The following is a 17,255-nucleotide window of genomic DNA, read 5'->3' on the forward strand; positions in this document are numbered from 1 at the left end:
ACCAGGCTTATTTAGGGGTGGGAGGCAGGGTCTCACTAAGTCACTAAGTTGCCCAGACTGGTGTCAAACTTGGGATCCTCCTGCCTCAGACTCCCAGAGTTTTAGGGCTACAGGTATCCATCACCATACCGTGACTGCTTTATTTTCTTTCTTTCTTTCTTTTTTTATTTTTAATTTTTTGTATTGTTTGTTGAAACAGGGTCTTGCTATGTAGTTTAAACTGGTCTTAAACTCACTATGTAGCCCAGGCTTGCCTCAAACTTGCGGCAATCCTTCTGCCTCAGCCTCCCAAATTCTGGGATTACAGGTGTGCACTACCACACCCAGCTTGCTCATATTCTTTAATCAATTGAAATCATATCTGACCCAAAATACTGGCAAATTTCTTATTATTCTAGCAGACCTTTAATAGAATAAATGTTTCTATAATAGAGATGACTTTTTGACAATTTAAAAACATTTATATGTTAATATATAACAAAATCCAAAAGATTCCTGGGTACAAAATTATTTCTCTCTCAACTGGATCTTATAAAATTGCTATATACCTTCTTTGCTGACCACATAGCTAATTGTGCCTCAAACGTCAAAAGACTCCAAATTCATACATTAATGTGAAAAAAAAATCATTATTCAAACTCCAAGTTAAAGTTTTAGGATAAGACATCCATAAATATTTTTTTTAAGACAGCTAAGTTGGGTCCATGGAGCATTTGTCCAAATTCTTCATTCAATAAAATCCTAGTGTTTCTTGTGTGCTATGGTAAGTTCTGGGATATGATAGTGAAAAGATACCTTAACCGGTAGTTCAGCTTATGGCAATGATTCAGTAGCAATAGTCTGAAACTAAGGAATCATAAATCTGTTTAATAATATTATTGTTTAGCCAGCATTTTTCTATCTTTGCTAAAGAATAATGTGAAATTGCCAAATGCTTTGCTAAAATTCCACTGGAGTAACTTATGAGTATGAACAATATGCCAACACTAAGACTACAAAAATTAGTGAGGTATGAACCTTGTTCTCAAGAAGGTCATAATTCTGAGAGAGATAAACTGTACACTGGCATTCCTCCAATATACCAGAATAGTAATCCCATAAAAATGAGTCAACCTATACTTTATCTTCTTATTCTTAGCTATATCCTGCTGTAAAATTAAAATACATCTCTTCTCCCTTAGTGTTTATAAGTTGCAAATATTAATGGACTTATGTCTCTCTTTACTATTTCTCAGCCAACATGAATACATTAGCTCTCTCCTTTCCTTTTAAAGTAGTTCCTCACTATAATCTTTATGGTGACTTTATTTAAATTCTCTACTTCTGAACTAAATTTTAGGATTCATATTATATAACTAAAATATTCCAGATAAGAAATCAATCATAATAAAGAACACTGACCTTTTTGGTTATATAATGCTTTGTGCGTGAACCTCAAAATACATTTTTGAGGGGTGCCGGGGATCAAACTCAGGATCTTGCACTTGGGAGGCAGGCAGCAGAACCACTAAATCCCTGGCTCTTTTATTTTCTTTATAAATTGTTTTGGTTATATTATTGGACTAGTGTAACAATAAATTTAGTGAAAATTTACATTTATTGTAACTGTTTACTTTTTTTTTCCCCCTCTGGTACCAGGGATCGAACTCAGGACCTTGCACTTGCCAGGCAGGCACCAGTACCACTGAGCTAAATCTCCAGCCCCTCTAACTCTTTAATTGTATGATTTTTCCAGGTATCTCACAGCAAATGAAAATCTGGAGGTGGCGAATACTCTGAAACAACATAACTAACAAATGGTAGAAAGCTTGACTTCGTATAACAGGAAATGAACCCTTTTTTAAAAAAAACTAAACAATGACCAAAACAGCAATTCTACTGTTAAGCTCATGAAAAATAATTTTTCAAACATCTCCATCATTCTCCTTTTAACAGTATATCACATCTTATATCAGTGATGACAAACCTTTGAGAGCTTTCAATGGTAATAGCCCACTATTACCATATTGTGCCATAGGTTCGCCACTCCTGTTCTATATTCAATATTTTGCATACCTACCTTCCTACCTACTTCCTTCCTTCCTTTTCTCTAGTACTGGGTATTGAGCCTAGAGTCTTCACACTGAGCTATATCCTTGGCCCCTTTTATTTTGAATTTTGAGTCAGGATCTCTCTAAGTTGCCCAGGCAACTCGGATCCTCCAGCTTCAGCCCAGTAGCTCAGATTACAAGTGTTTACCACTAGGCTTTTTTTTTTTTTTTTGATACTGGGAATTGAACTTCAGCTTGTGAGGCAGGTGGCAGAAACACTGAGCTAAATCCCCGGCTCAGCTTATATTTCTGTATCTACTACAGAATATATTTATAAAGTAAACATAGAATTTCAATATTCTACTCCAGAAAATACTTTAGCAAAAACCATGACAATGTGATCCAGTTATCGGGACTCCTGATCAGTGAAAAGAATTGGGGAGGCCCTTACAGACCAGATGGTTTAATGTTTCAAATCTTTAAATTAGAGTTACTTGAGGAGGAGAAGCATTCAGTAAGAAGTGGGTAAATGTCTGTTCATTTCAGATGCCCATTTTTGGATTGGGTCTTTAAATTTGGGAGGTCTGATTTTTTTAAGTTCTTTATAGATTCGAGATAGTAGACTTTTGTCTGAGGGACCGCTGGTGAAAGTTTTTTCCCACATTGTGGGTTGTCTCTTCACACCATTGGTGGTTTCTCTTGCTGTGCAAAAGCTTTTTAGTAAAAAGTGATCCCACTTGTTGATTGTTTGTGCTAGTTCACAGGCAACTGAGGTTTTGTTCATAAAATCCTTTCCTACACTGATGTCTTCAAGGGTTCTACCTAACCTCTGTTCCAGCCAGTTCAGCGTTTGTTTTTATATTTAGATCTTTAATACATTTCCATTTTAGTTTAGTGCATGGTGAGAGATATAGGTCTAGTTTAAAGACCCAATCCAAAAATGGGCATGTGAAATGAACAGCCATTTCTCACACAAAGAAGTAGACATGGCAAATAAATATATGAAAAAATGTTCAACATCACTGGTCATTCGAGAGATGCAAATGAAAACAATGCTGAGAGTCCACCTCACTCCAGAAAGAATGGCTGCTATCATGAAATCAACCAATAACAAATGCTGGCGGGGCTGTGTGGAAAGAGGAACGCTGCTCCACTGCTGATGGGAGTGTAGACTGGTGCAACCACTGTGGAAATCAGTATGGAGATACCTCAAAGAACTAGGACTGGAAGTCCCATTTGACCCAGCTATTCCACTGCTGGGGATCTTCCCCAAAGAATTAAAAGAATCATACTACAGTGATACATGTGGACCCATGTTCATAGCAGCACAGTTTGTAATAGCTAAAATTTGGAAACAGGCCAAATGCCCATCATCAACTGGAGACTGGATAAAGAAAATGTGGGGTTTTTATAAAATGGAGTACTACTCAGCCATCAAAAACAAGAAATTAGAGACATTTATTGCTAAATGGATGCACATTGAAGCAATACTCTTAAGTGAAATAAACAGTATACACATGTGTAAATACTGAAGAGTTTCTCTGGTGTGAGAAATTGAAAGTGTGAATAAGGACTAAAAGGTGTAATGGATGATGTGAAATAGGAAGAAAAGGGGCAAAGGGGAGGGGGAAGTAGGAGGGGTACGGGAAAGGAAAGAAGGGAATGGAATTAATATGAGAAAAAAAAATAGAAACAAAGTCTTTGTGCTTTTCCAGTTGAAGCATGTTCACGCCAACTTGTTGGCCAGCCGTACCCCAATGTGGCTCATGGTTAGACTGGATCGATGGCCTCTGATGGACAACCTGCAAATCCAGCCACACGAGCTTACTCTGTGAGATGGCTGCCCAGTCTCCATCACGCTGCTTGAGTTCTTTGACTTCATGTATCCTCTAGCTTCGTGTGGCATTAGGGTCTATGAACAACAATCAGGTATTTTTATTGAACCTGCAAATCATATATAATTCCAGGTATTTATATTTTCCTCCCGTCTACCTCCCCGTAATGTGCTTCATTCCAAGAAGGGTGTCAATGAGCTTTATAGTAAGAAAGATCCTACAATTAAACAAGAGGGAGCAGGACACACGTCATCACTGTCAGGTGAAATGGAATACCCAGGAAGACTTCTAGCTGTGTTGTCATGGGGCAGTTGTCCCTTGTTGGGCCATAGAAATTTTACTACTTCCTATTATGTGGATGGATTTAAACTCTAATTCTGGGGCCATGAAGTGGTCTTATCAACCCTGGTTGCTTGGCTCCTCAGATGTTGGACAAATGTCTACGGTGATCATCTCTGAGCACTTTCAGCATGACCTTTTAAAATGAAAACTTGGTGTTCCATCCATATTTACGAAGTCTTTGGGAGAGGGCTCCTCCAGATTTTAAATTTGTGATAAAGGCAATTTTACAGAAATAAACATTTGCCATTCTCAAAAATTAAAAAAAAATTAAAAAATAAAATGTACCAATAAAAGGATATACAAAAAAAAAAGTGGACAAAATCCAAACAAGCACCACACTAGGTCAGAATCACATTCAACATTATGTTCATGCTATGGCTGAGGAAATAATCAACAGTGGTGGTTTCTCTGGGGGAAGTGGCATCCATTCTGTTCTTCTCAAACTTTTAGTTCCTTTAAAGAGACACCCTGTGGGGCTGGGGATTTAGCTCAGTGGTTTCGCCGCCTGCCTTGCAAGCGCAAGAACCCAAGTTCGATCCCCGGTACCAAAAAATAAAAAAAAATAAATAAAGAGATAACCTGTGATGGTTAATCTTGACTGCCTCCGGAGACAGCTAGACAAGGAAGGCATACTTCTGGATGTGTCTGGGCTGGTCATGAAGTGTGACCTTGGAGACTATATCTGGCCCCTGACCTTTCTATGGGCTCTTCCCCTGCTCCCTACTTCCCAGATACCACAAGTTAAGCAGCTCTCCTTCACTGTGTCCTTCCACCATGTTTCTACCTTGGAGCTAACAGATCACAGACTGAAACCTTGGAAGCTGTGAGCTGAAATAAACCTCTCCTCTTTTAAGTTATGGATGTCAGATATTTTGTTCCAGCAATGGGAAAGTTAACCAAATATTCAACAAAACTCTCTAGACTTCCCAGTTATCCATATTGGAACCAGTCAAAACTACATACTCTTTCTGAGACAATCTAAGTGCTTTTGCCCTCAGATTTTTTTACATTCAACATCCCTTAGATTTCCTTCATCCCCTAAATCTTTAAATTCTACTTATCCTTCACAGGGTAACTCAAATGCCAACTGCTCATGATGCTTTCCCTTATCCCCACACTCAAAACCTCTTTGTCTATAGCCACAAGTCACATTCTCTCTTACCCATCTCTGACAGTGCAATTTAATTGTTTGCATGTATATTTCTTCTCTTGGACTAACTGCCTTGAGAAGGACTTTGAGAATGTCTTGTTTGTATTGTCCCTATCTCTCTCTACTTTACACATGAGAAATTAATAAAATGTTCATTGTGGACACTATGTTCAAATATTCAATCCAAAACAAGCTGCAATAATCAATATTCTCACTGATATTCATTCACTGAATTTCCTCAACACCTACTGTGTATGGAGTAGTGGTGTCCAAAAAAGGATCAAACACATACCATGCCCTCTAGGGGATGATCTAAGACATCTATATAAATTATAATGCTAACAGCTAAGTGTTCATAGGAAAATAAATATAAAAGGAACTAGCAACAAAGAGAAATTATTCCTAAGAAGAGATGGGTAGGAGGGCAAATTTTAATGTTTGTGTTGAGCTCTGAAAAACAGGTAGTATTTGAATATGTAGAGACAGAGGCAAAGAGTTTTAAGGTAGAGAAAATAAAAGCCATCGAGGTAGGAAACTTTAGGATACAGAGAACAATCAATACTTCAAAAGTATAACATAAGTGAAAAATAACGGAGAGAGAAAAATTTCAAAGGCATTTGGAGTTAAATGTGGTAAGACCCTGAAAGCAAAAATAAGAAATTATAGCTTTCATCTATCAATAAAAAGAGTATTCCAAAGTTGTTGAGCAGAGGCTAAATAAATAGCTCGTAAGTCTGAAGTGGACAGAAAAAGAGGAAAGGGATTGTTGAAGAGAAAACAAGAAGGTAGTACTACAATACAAGAAAGAAGAAATAAGGGCCTAAAGTAGGAAGGAAGCACTGGACATGAAAACACATGAATGGAAGAGATATTTTAGTGATGGCACTGAAAGAACTTGGCAAGTTTTGGATATGGAGTACAAAGAAGGCTCTGCAAAGAGGTAAGAAATATTGCTAGGCTAGGAAGAGGGTGGTGCTATCACCAAAAGAGAGGACACTGAAGTAGCAACAAGTTTGGATGGAAGAAAACTGAGCCCTGGTCATACTTTTTTCATTTAGGCAACAAGATCACAAATAAAATGTGTTTAACTGTTCCATCTAGGACAAGATATAGAATTTGTGAACCAAGAGAGAAGTACTCAAATTAATCTTCAATATAAGATTTGGGTCAATTATTTAAACATGATCATAACCTTGAAAATATAATGGCACACAGTGACTACATTAAGAATATAGCAAATTAAAATCTAAATGCCATCTATGAGACTGATCTAGAACAACTTCATATACCTAAGGACCATTTTAAAACATGATGATTCATTTGATCCCTGTTACCAAAAAAAAAAAAAAAAGATGATTCATAGTTAATAGTAGATAGGTGGAAGTCTTGAAGAACGTTACATTTAAAAATGTTATAGGGCCGGGGATTTAGCTCAGTGGTTCTGCCACCTGCCTCACAAGCGGAAGGTCCCAAGTTTGATCCCTGGTACCCCCCGCCAAAAAAAAGGTATGTGCAATGCTTCTGTTAAAATCATAAATGCATCTTTTATGGTCACTACCATTTGACTCCAAGTGAACTACAATGCCATAACAAGAGGTTGCCAAGATGGATATCTAGCCCTGGATGACAAGGTACCAAAGGATACTAACTTGATCTCTTTATGTGTTCATTACTATCTGTAATAAACACTTCTCTTCAGTTAGTAAAACTGGAATCTACCTAGACTTATTCCTGCCATATCCCTAAAATTCTTAAAAGTCTAAAAAATAAATGAAATCACTTTAAGGAGGATAAAAGAAAATCTCCAATGAGAAATTCTTCAGGATTATAGCAATTCAGTACCCATGTCTTCCAAAGAAAACAAACCCAAAAAATCTCATCAATATAAACTGATAACAATGTGAAGATGGACCCCCACCAGCTGTCCGCAGAGTTGCTGGGGCAGAGTCGCACAGGCAGAGCGCCCCAGACTGACAGAGCCCAGCTCTGTACAGCTGGCCACGCCCACTTGCATAAAGACCCCCCCCCAAGGCAGGTACAGGTGCCTGCAACAAAAGAGCTGCCACCACACACACACACACACACACACACACACACACACACCCCGGCCTCTTGGCTGTGCAGCTACTTGGTTCCACACTACAGAGGCACAGGGGGACATAAAGGCCATTGTCCTGAGCTACAGAAGTGAACAAGAGAGAGGGGGCCTCTCTCAGGCTCCCTGATGAAAACTGAAGCCCACTGGAAAAGTGAAGAGAATCTCTGCAATAAAGGCACACCAGACCACCATAAGCTAGAGGGATCATCACCTCCCATCAGAACCTCGGCTATCTTCAGGGGAAAGGCAGCTGGAACCTGCAATAGAACCTTGCACAGTTCAACCCTGCAGGAAGACAGGGAGCTCAACTTGGGACTTGCAGCCAGAAATCTGCATGAATCTCACAGGTCTCTGACTGGCTTACTAAGACTCACTGACTTATAACTGCACACTGCTGCCTACCATTATCTATTGTGACAGCAGAGACATACCCTGAAGGAGGCCCTTCATTTTTATCTTTTAATTGTTATTTTCAAAATTACCACTATTTTGGGTTTTTTGCTCTTATTTTTAATTTTTTTCTTCTCTTTCTACTTTTTTCTTTTTCTTTTTTGGTACTGGAGATCAAACTTGGGTCCTTGGGCTTGTGCAGCAGGCAGCAAAACCACTGAGATAAATCCGCGGCTCTTTTTCTACTCTTTTTAAAATTTTATTTTTCTCTTTTTTCTCTCTCTCCTTCGCTCCCTTGCTGTCCCACATTGTTCTTCATCACTCTTTGTGTTTCTGTTCTGGCCCTAATTCATATTTCTTCTTTATTTTTCTTTTCTTCTCTTTCCTTCTCTCACCTGTGTCCTCTGGCCTCACTGCTAACCTTCCCCTATCCTCCTACCTACCTGTCCCTCCCTCCCCAATTCCTTCTAAGTCCCCATCCCAAAGGGTAAAGTTGCTATATTGAAGGGTTTATTCACTATAAACATGTTGGGTTGGCCCTTCATTTTGATTTAATTCACAGTTAAAGGTGATAGATTAATAACTACCACAAATTGTCATTTTCTAAGAGGTACTTGATGCTTTTGTGTTGCTAACTGTATCATTTGGGCTAAGGAGTTGTGATTGACCTAATCAGTTGTCCTTCCTGGTATAATGAAAATGAGATAGGCTCAGAGCCATTAGAGACTCAAAACCTAAAGACCAGCTATATCTGGAAGACACCTCTGAGAAGCAATCATTCCATAAGGATTCTAAATACATCAACAAAGATACTTACAATAAGCAACTTCAAAGTATAAACCCAGGAACTAAACCAGGGACAGTACCAAAAACAAAAATGAGAAGACATTTAAGTAAGGCACAAACTCAGACTTCCACCCCACAAAAGGCAAATTCTGAGGGAAATAAGGTAGGAAAGTCTGATAATCAACCACCTGGACACCCTGAACTGATACCACAGGAAGTAACAAAACAGATGAATGAAGCTCTAGAAAAATTCAAAGCAGAAATAATCTCCCAGATAACTACAGAGATGGTGAGCAGAGTTAAAGACATGATTAGAGGATCTAGAACAGAAACAGATAAAAAAAAAATAGATGGGCTCAGAAATATGTTGGAAGCCATGAATGCCCAGCATAAGAAAGAAATGGAAAAAATGATCACCTATCATAAGAAAGAAATGGAATCCACGAAACAGATTCAAACAGATATTCAGGAGATTAAAAACTCCATTGAAAGCATGCAGAGCAGATTAAGGGAATCTGAAAATAGAATATCAGATATACAAGACAGGATTGCAGTTAAGGACCATGAAAACAGAGATCTCTTCAAAATAGTAAGGGACCATGAGAAATCATTCCAGCAGCTGCTAGATGATGCAAAGAAGATTAACATAAGACTGATAGGAGTCCACAAAAAAACAGGAGAAAGTACAATTGACATAAACTGTTCACAGAAGTAATAGTAGAAAACTTCCCAGACAGAGGTGGAGAATTGGACATACAGATAAGTGAGGCATATAGAACTCCAACTAGCCATGATCAAAAAAAATCCACATTTACATATATAATAGTCAAGATCTCAGAAACCCAACAGAAGAACAAAATCCTACAGGCAGTTAGAAAAGAAAAACAAATCACCTACAAAGGAAAGCCCATCAGAATCAGGGCAGACTTCTCAACACAAACCCTCAAATCAAGGAGAGCCTGAAGTGAAGTATTTCAAGCCCTAAAAGAAAATAACTTATGACCTACACTGTGGTATCCTACAAAACTATCTTTCAAAATTGATGGGGAAATTACATACGTCCATGACAAAGAACACCTGAGAAATTTCATGAACACCAAACCAGCACTCCAAACAATTCTAAGCAATATATTAGAAAAAGACAATGAAGGTCACAACTCCATGAGGCACAACAGAGGGAAGCCACCAGGCAAGGTATGACACTAAAGGGAAAAGGGGGGGAAAAATAAGAAATAAAAGAGCCAACAACAGTAAAACATCATGACAAAGATGAGTCAATATCTATCAATTACAACTATCAATGTTAATGGCCTTAATTCACCAATCAAAAGAAATACACTGACAGAATGGATTAAGAAACAAAATCCAATATGCTGTACACAAGAAACACACCTAACTCAAAAGGAAATTCATAGACTGAAAGTAAAAGGATGGAAAACAGTTCTCCACACAACAGGAGCCCAGAAAAAAGCAGGTGTAGGAATCTTATTTGCAGAAAAAGTAGATTTCAAACCAAAACTAATTAAGAGAGACAAAGATGGTCACTACACCCTTGTGAAGGGAACAATCCAAGAGGAAAAGATGACAATCCTAAATATTTATGCACCAAATATGAATGCCCCCAACTATACAAAACAAATATTAATGGACATGAAAAACCAAATAAGCACTAATACAATTGTAGTGGGGGACCTCAATACCCCACTATCACAAATAGACAGATCATCTAGACAAAAAATTAACAACAAAATTCTAGAACTGAACCAAGCTTTTGAATAAATAGACTTAATAGATGTCTACAGAGTGTTCCACCCCACAAAATCAGAATACACATTCTTTTCGGCAGCACACAGGTCATTCTCCAAAATAGATCACATGTGTCTTAAGTAAATGAAAAAGAACTGAAGTTACCCCCTGTATATTATCAGACCATAGTGCAATAAAATTGGAGATCAATAACATAAGAAACTGCAGGACTCCCACAAAAACATGGAAATTGAATAACACCCTCCTGAACAACAAATGGGTCACAGAGGAAATTAAAGAAGAAATTAGACATTTCGTACAAGTAAATGATAATGCCAGCACAACATACAGAAATCTATGGAACACAATGAAAGCAGTTCTATGCAAGAAATTCATAGCAGTGAATGCCCATATTAGGAAAACAGAGAGAACTCAGATAAATAACCTAATGAAGAACCTCAAGCTCCTAGAAAAAGAAGAGCACAACAAACCCAAAGCTCGTACAAGAGAGGAAATTATAAAGATCAGAGCAGAAATCAATGCAATGGAGACTAAGAGAACGATAAGAAAATTAATGAATCAAAGAGTTGGTTTTTTGAAAGAATAAATAAAATTGATAAACCTTTAGCCAATCTTATCAAAAAAAGGAAAGAAAAGGCTCAAATCCATGCAATTAAGAATGAAAAAGGTGAAGTCACAACAGACCCAGCAGAAATCCAGAGGATCATCAATGCCTACTTCGAGAATGTGTACTCTAATAAAATGGAAAACACAGAAGAAATGGACAGATTCCTAGATACATACGAACTGCCAAAGTTAAATGAAGAAGACAAAGAAATTCTAAACACCCCAATTACAATGAGAGAAATTGAAAATGTAATAAAAAATTTACCAACAAAGAAAAGCCCAGGTCCTGAAGGCTTCACTGCAGAATTCTACAAGACATTTAAAGAAGAACTATTGCCATAACTCTTTAAACTCATCAGGGAAATTGAAAGGGAAGCAAGGCTTCCAAATTCATTCCTGGAAGTAAATGTCACTTTGATTCCAAAACCAGGGAAAGACCCAACCCAAAAAGAGAACATGAGGGCCAATCTCCCTAATGAACATAAATGCAAAAATCCTCAACAAGATACTGGCAAACAGAATACAGAGGGTCATCAAGAAGATCATACACCCTGACCAAGTTGGATTTATCCCAAGGATGCAAGGATGGTTCAACATTCGTAAAGCAATAAATGTAATACACTATATTAACACAGTCAAGGACAAAAACCATATGATCATCTCAATAGATGCAGAAAAGCCATTTGACAAAATTGAACACCCATTCATGATAAAAACCCTACAGGAAATTGGGATAGAGGGTCTTTATCTCAACCTGATTAAGGCTATCTATGAAAAACCAACAGCCAACATCATACTAAATGGTCAAAAACTGAAAACTTTCATGCTAAAATCAGGAACAAGACAAGGATGCCCACTATCACCACTCCTGTTCAATACAGTTCTGGAAACATTAGCCACAGCAATTAGAAAAGAAAAAGGAATAAATATAGGAAAGGAAGAAGTTAAACTGTCATTATTTGCTGATGATATGATACTTTACATGGAAGAACCAAAAAACTCTACCAAAAGACTTCTAGACTTAATTGACAGATTCAGCAGAGAAGCTGGATATGAGGTCAACACTCAAAAAACAATAGCCTTCTTATACACAAATAGCAGATTCACTGAGAGAGAAATTCGGGAAACAATTCCTTTTACAATAGCATCCAAAAAAATGAAATATCTAGGAATCAGTCTAACAAAGGAAGCAAAAGACCTCTACACTGAAAACTACAGCACCCTGAAAAAGGAGATCGAGGAGGATATAAGAAAATGGAAAGACATCCCTTGTTCCTGGGTAGGAAGAACCAATATAGTGAAAATGGCCAAACTTTCAAAACTACTATACAGATTTAATGCAATGCTGATTGAAATTCCAACAATATACTTCACAGAACTAGAGAAAACAATCCAAAACTTCATTTGGAACCAGAAGAGACCTAGAATAGTAAAAGCAAGTCTGGGCAACAGAGATATGGCTGCGGGTATCACAATACCCAACTTGAAGTTACACTACAAAGCTACTGTGATAAAAACAGCATGGAGGGCTGGGGATTTAGCTCAGTGGTTTAGCTCCCTGCTGCGCAAGAGCAAGGACCCGAGTTCAATTCCTGGTACCAAAAAAGAACAACAACAGCATGGTACTGCCAAAGAAATAGACCCGAGGATCAGTGGACTAGATTAGAAGATGCAGAAACAACTCCAGACATACACAGCCACCTCATCTTTGACAAAGGAGCCAACCACCCTCATTGGAGGAAAGATAGCCTATTTAATAAATGGTGTTGGAAAAACTGGATTTCAACCTGCCAGAGATTAAAACTAGACCCATACCTATCACCATGCACTAAACTAAGATCGAAGTGGATTAAAGATCTAAATATTAAACTTGCTGGAAGATAAGTTAGGTAGAACTCTTGAAGACATTGGCATAGGAAAAGACTTTATGAACAAAACCTTAGTAGCAAAGGAACTAGCACAAAGAATCAACAACTGGGATCTCATCTTTTTAAAAAGCTTCTGCACTGCAAGAGAAACCACCAACAGAGCTAAGAGACAACCTACAATGTGGGAAAAAAATTTTAGCAGCTGTACCTCAGAAAAAGGACTACTATCTAGAATATATAAAGAACTGAAGAAAATCAGACCCCCAAATTCAAAGACCCAATTCAAAAATGGTCATCTGAAATGAACAGACATTCTCAGACAAAGAATTAAAAGCAGCAAATAAATATATGAAAAAATGTACAAAATCACTGGTCATTCGAGAAATGCAGATGAAAACAACATTGAGATTCCACCTCACCCCAGAAAGAATGGCTCCCATCAAGAAATCAACCAATAACAAATGCTGGCGGGGGTGCGGGGAGAAAGGAACCCTTCTCCATTGTTGGTAGGAGTGCAGACTGGTGCAACCACGGTGGAAATCAGAATGGAGATACCTCAAACAACTAGGGCTAGAGGTCCCATTTGACCCAGCTATTCCTCTACTGGGTATCTTCCCAAAAGAATTAAAAGAGTCATACCACAGCAATATATGTGCACCTATATTTATAGCGGCACAGTTTGTAATAGCTAAAGCTTGGAAACAGCCCAAGTGCCCATGAACAGGAAACTTGATAAAGAAGATGTGGGTTTTTTTTTATAAAATGGAGTACCCCTCAGCCATAAAGAACGAGAAACTAGAGACATTTATAGCTAAGTGGATGCACAGAGGCCTTACTCATAAGTGAAATAAATAGGACACACATGTGTAAATACCAAATAGTTTCTCTAGTGTGAGAAACTGAAAGGATAAGTAAGGATTAAAATGATGAAAACAAATAAGTGATAATTTGAAATACGAAGAAAAGGTCCAAAAGGGTAGGGGTGGTGGGAGGGGAAGGGGAAAGGCAAGAAGGGAAAGGAAAAATTATGAGAAAAGAAAAAAAAATGGAAACAAAGTCTATGACGGGAAGGGTGGAGGGGGTGAAGGGTGCACAGGTATGGGGAAATAAATGAGAACCAAGATAGATCATGTACAGGTACAAGCACACAATGATAAATGTAAATGTATTGTGTACCTGAAATATACCAATGAAAGAATTTAAGGAAAAAAATAAAACAATGTGAAGATGAACACCTAGCATTTAATTTGATATTAATTGTTACATGGATACTGAATAAGTAACAAGTAAAACCAAATATCTGAATTGTGGCTAAGTTGTCCAATATGTATATTCCCCCATTCAATATATTCATTCATTTATTATCAATGTTGATAACATTATTTCCACCAGATACAATGTCATTATTTCAGTTTAGGTCTTATTAATGTTTTTACTGATGATAAGCAATAATATAAATAACAAACTGACCTGAAATGTACTTGTTTCACATATAACCACTCCACTAAAACTACACACTAATTATTGGTTAAAAATCAAATGGACGGGCTGGGGATTTAGCTCAGTGGTTCCGGCGCCTGTCTCACAAGAGCAAGGTCCTGAGTTCGATCCCCAGTATCAAAAAAAAAAAAAAATCAAATGGACATTTTAATTATGTATAAAAATAATGGAATAATATATACCAAATGTTAAAGGTAATCTTTCAATTCTAAGTTTATGGATGATTTTTGTTTTCATTTATGTGTATTTCAAAAATTTTTTATAACTAATGTTCCACTGTAATTGTACCAAGAAAAAAATTATCTGTTCAAAGAAGGAGAAAAGATATATTGATGAATATTAAAGATATATACTTACCAGGTCTCTGTGAAGCACCCAGTTTGCATGGAGATAATGGATACCATCAAGAATCTGGTAAAGTAATGATTTAACCATAGATCTTGGCAACTGCATGGGCTTTTTATTTGCTTTTGATGCACGATGAAACTTGATTATATGCTAGAAATTTAAAAATAAAATATACTATAATAATATATAGTCTTTGCTAACATCTTTGTTAGTAAAACTCAAGGCTTTAGCAAATGCTCTATATTGAAAATTACTTTTTAAAGACCAATAATGACATAAAGAAAATAATTTTAATAATAAAGGCAACCAACACTGAATCTATTTTGGGGGATGAATGTAACCATACCAATGTGGGGTTCTAATACGAGATTTACTGAAACTATTAAGATTTTCATTCAATAGGACCAAAAGGTACAAAGAGTTGGTACATATTTAAGTACCTATCTAATAAAGTTAAGTCCTTTACTGACAAAAGATTAAAAGAAAAAAAACAAGAAAAACTACAAATCTTTACTATTCTATAAAAAGTTAGCACTAAGTGCATTTGGGTGATATCATGATCAATAATGAAACTATTGAGAAATTTCAAAATTTCAAAAAAAGGAAATTTCAAAAAAAGGTTTTGTACAAAACCTTATTTTGGTACAGACTGAATTAAGACATATTCCTAGGAGTAAATATTAAATAGGAAATAACTGGAAAGGAGGGGAAGGAAAGGAGAGAGAAAAATGAAGAATTTAATCCCCTTGTAATAAATAAAACTGGATCATCATATTCAATTTGGGTTTGTTATTGTTTTTGTTTGAGGGAGCAGTACTAGGGACTGAACCCATGCCCTTCTCTATATCCCCAGCCCTTTTTAAATTTTTTTACTTTGAGACAGGATCTCATTAAGTCATTCAGACTGGGCTCTATATCGTGCAAAACCACCAGACCTATACAGTGACTTTAGACTTACCCATAAGTCATGCTCTGCATAATCAAACAGCAGCCACACTTTTCTGTCACTGTGAGAAAGGAACACCTTCTGCAATGCGATCACATTAGGGTGCTTCAATTCTCGCAAAAGCTGAATGGAAGAAAAAGACAGACCACCAGATCACTGTGAGGGGATTGACCAATTTCTTATAATTTCAAAATGAATTTTTAAAAAAAATTTAGAAAACACAAGCAAGAGTTTTAAAAAATAGTGTCCAAATTACCACTACTCAGAGATAAGCTCTGTCAAGACCTTCGTACATGTCTTTTGATCCCTTTTCAGTGTGTATGTGTGCTTTTATAATTTTAAATGGTGAAGCATATAGCAGTACTACCCAAAAGTAATATTGTATCACTAAAAAATTAATTAAATTTGGGCTTTTTTTACTAAAAAAAAAATAGCTTCTTCCCTTAATCCTGGAGAAAGTACAAATGCAGTCCCATTACCACAAATTAGGCATTCAAGTTTCCCACATTTAGGGAAATCTCAGGGGTCAGCACATCTGGAGTGCAATGGATAAGCCTTCATGACAATCACCTTCATGATCATGGTTCTCCCCGGTCAGGTAAGTATGAGGAATAACTTCTTGAGAGGCAGAAATCATGTGTTTATACTGTTTATATCCACCCTAGCACAGTATTGGTGCAGTATATTTGACAAAAGGAGATCCAACAATTCCTATTCTTACTCATGTCTAGAGTAGTGCCATTAAAAGAGAGTAGCGAATAGAAGTAGTGAAAATGATATATAATGTAATATGTCCACTGTTAAAAACTGGAGTTATAAGTTACTATGGTTTAGATCTTGAATGTCCCCCCAAAGTCGCATGTGTTGACAGTTTGGTGCCCAACTTATGTAGTTATTGGGTAGTGGTGGAGCCTGGAGGTTGGGCCTCATGAAAGGAAGTTAGGTTGTAGAGTTATGTGCCTTTGAGGGGATACCGGGACCCTGATCTCTCCTTTCTCCTCGTTTCTTTCTTTGCTTCCCAAAAGTCATGAGGTGACAGACCCCATCGCCATGTGCTCCTGTCATCATGTACTGTACTGTCACAGGCCCAAAGCAACAAGACCAAGCAAGCACAGACTGACACCTCTGAAACCATAAGTCAATATAAACCTTGTCCCTTATATTAGACTGAGATAATGTCAGCTGACTAACACAGAGGTGATCCTAGAAATAGAAAAAAACGGAATAGGCCTTAAAAAAATCTTTGAGCTACCCTCCAACAATAAAGAGGAAAAATAGACTAAATCAGTAAGTGAAAACTCAAGTCTTTGGCACATAACAGAAAACTGCTTGATAAAATATTTAGTAACAGTAACATTAACCACTAAGGTAAAAAGCCTTATAAATATGCTTACCTCAGGCTATCCTTAACCAGGGTTCAGATTTAATAGGCAGAAAGAAACATATTCAGTTTGATAAATATTTTAATGCCTTTTAAATGTAAAGCTTTTTAAACATGGTGGCACATGCTTGCAACCCCTGTACTTGAGAGGCTGAGGCAGACAGAAGGATCACAAGTTTGAGGCTATCCTATGCTACACAGCCAGAGC

General features: G+C 37.2%; 1 protein-coding gene and 1 non-coding gene across 22 annotated transcripts in view; both read right to left on the reverse strand.

The window, feature by feature from the left end:
• Positions 1-17,255, reverse strand: part of Cdk19 (cyclin dependent kinase 19) — a 183,978-nt gene that overhangs the window by 42,736 nt on the left and 123,987 nt on the right. For 11 of the 21 annotated variants that reach the window (XM_087208734.1, XM_087208730.1, XM_087208736.1 and 8 more), the window contains 3 exons: positions 15,679-15,789; positions 14,730-14,870; positions 3,784-3,942 (listed from right to left, as the gene is read on the reverse strand). In XM_087208734.1, the coding sequence (XP_087064860.1) occupies positions 3,784-3,942; positions 14,730-14,870; positions 15,679-15,789 (411 nt within the window). Of the gene's footprint in view, positions 1-3,783; positions 3,943-14,729; positions 14,871-15,678; positions 15,790-17,255 lie in introns of those variants that run through there. The other 10 variants (XM_087208743.1, XM_004873987.4, XM_087208738.1 and 7 more) reach the window with 3 other exon arrangements.
• On the reverse strand, positions 16,116-16,272 carry LOC147828713 (U1 spliceosomal RNA). The gene has a single exon (XR_015450339.1). It is a non-coding gene; the product is annotated as a U1 spliceosomal RNA (small nuclear RNA).

The sequence above is a fragment of the Heterocephalus glaber genome, unplaced genomic scaffold, assembly GCF_053883595.1.
Source record: "Heterocephalus glaber isolate CG9 unplaced genomic scaffold, H.glaber_assembly_v1.0 deba00000942, whole genome shotgun sequence".
In the NCBI taxonomy this organism is placed as follows: domain Eukaryota; kingdom Metazoa; phylum Chordata; class Mammalia; order Rodentia; family Bathyergidae; genus Heterocephalus; species Heterocephalus glaber.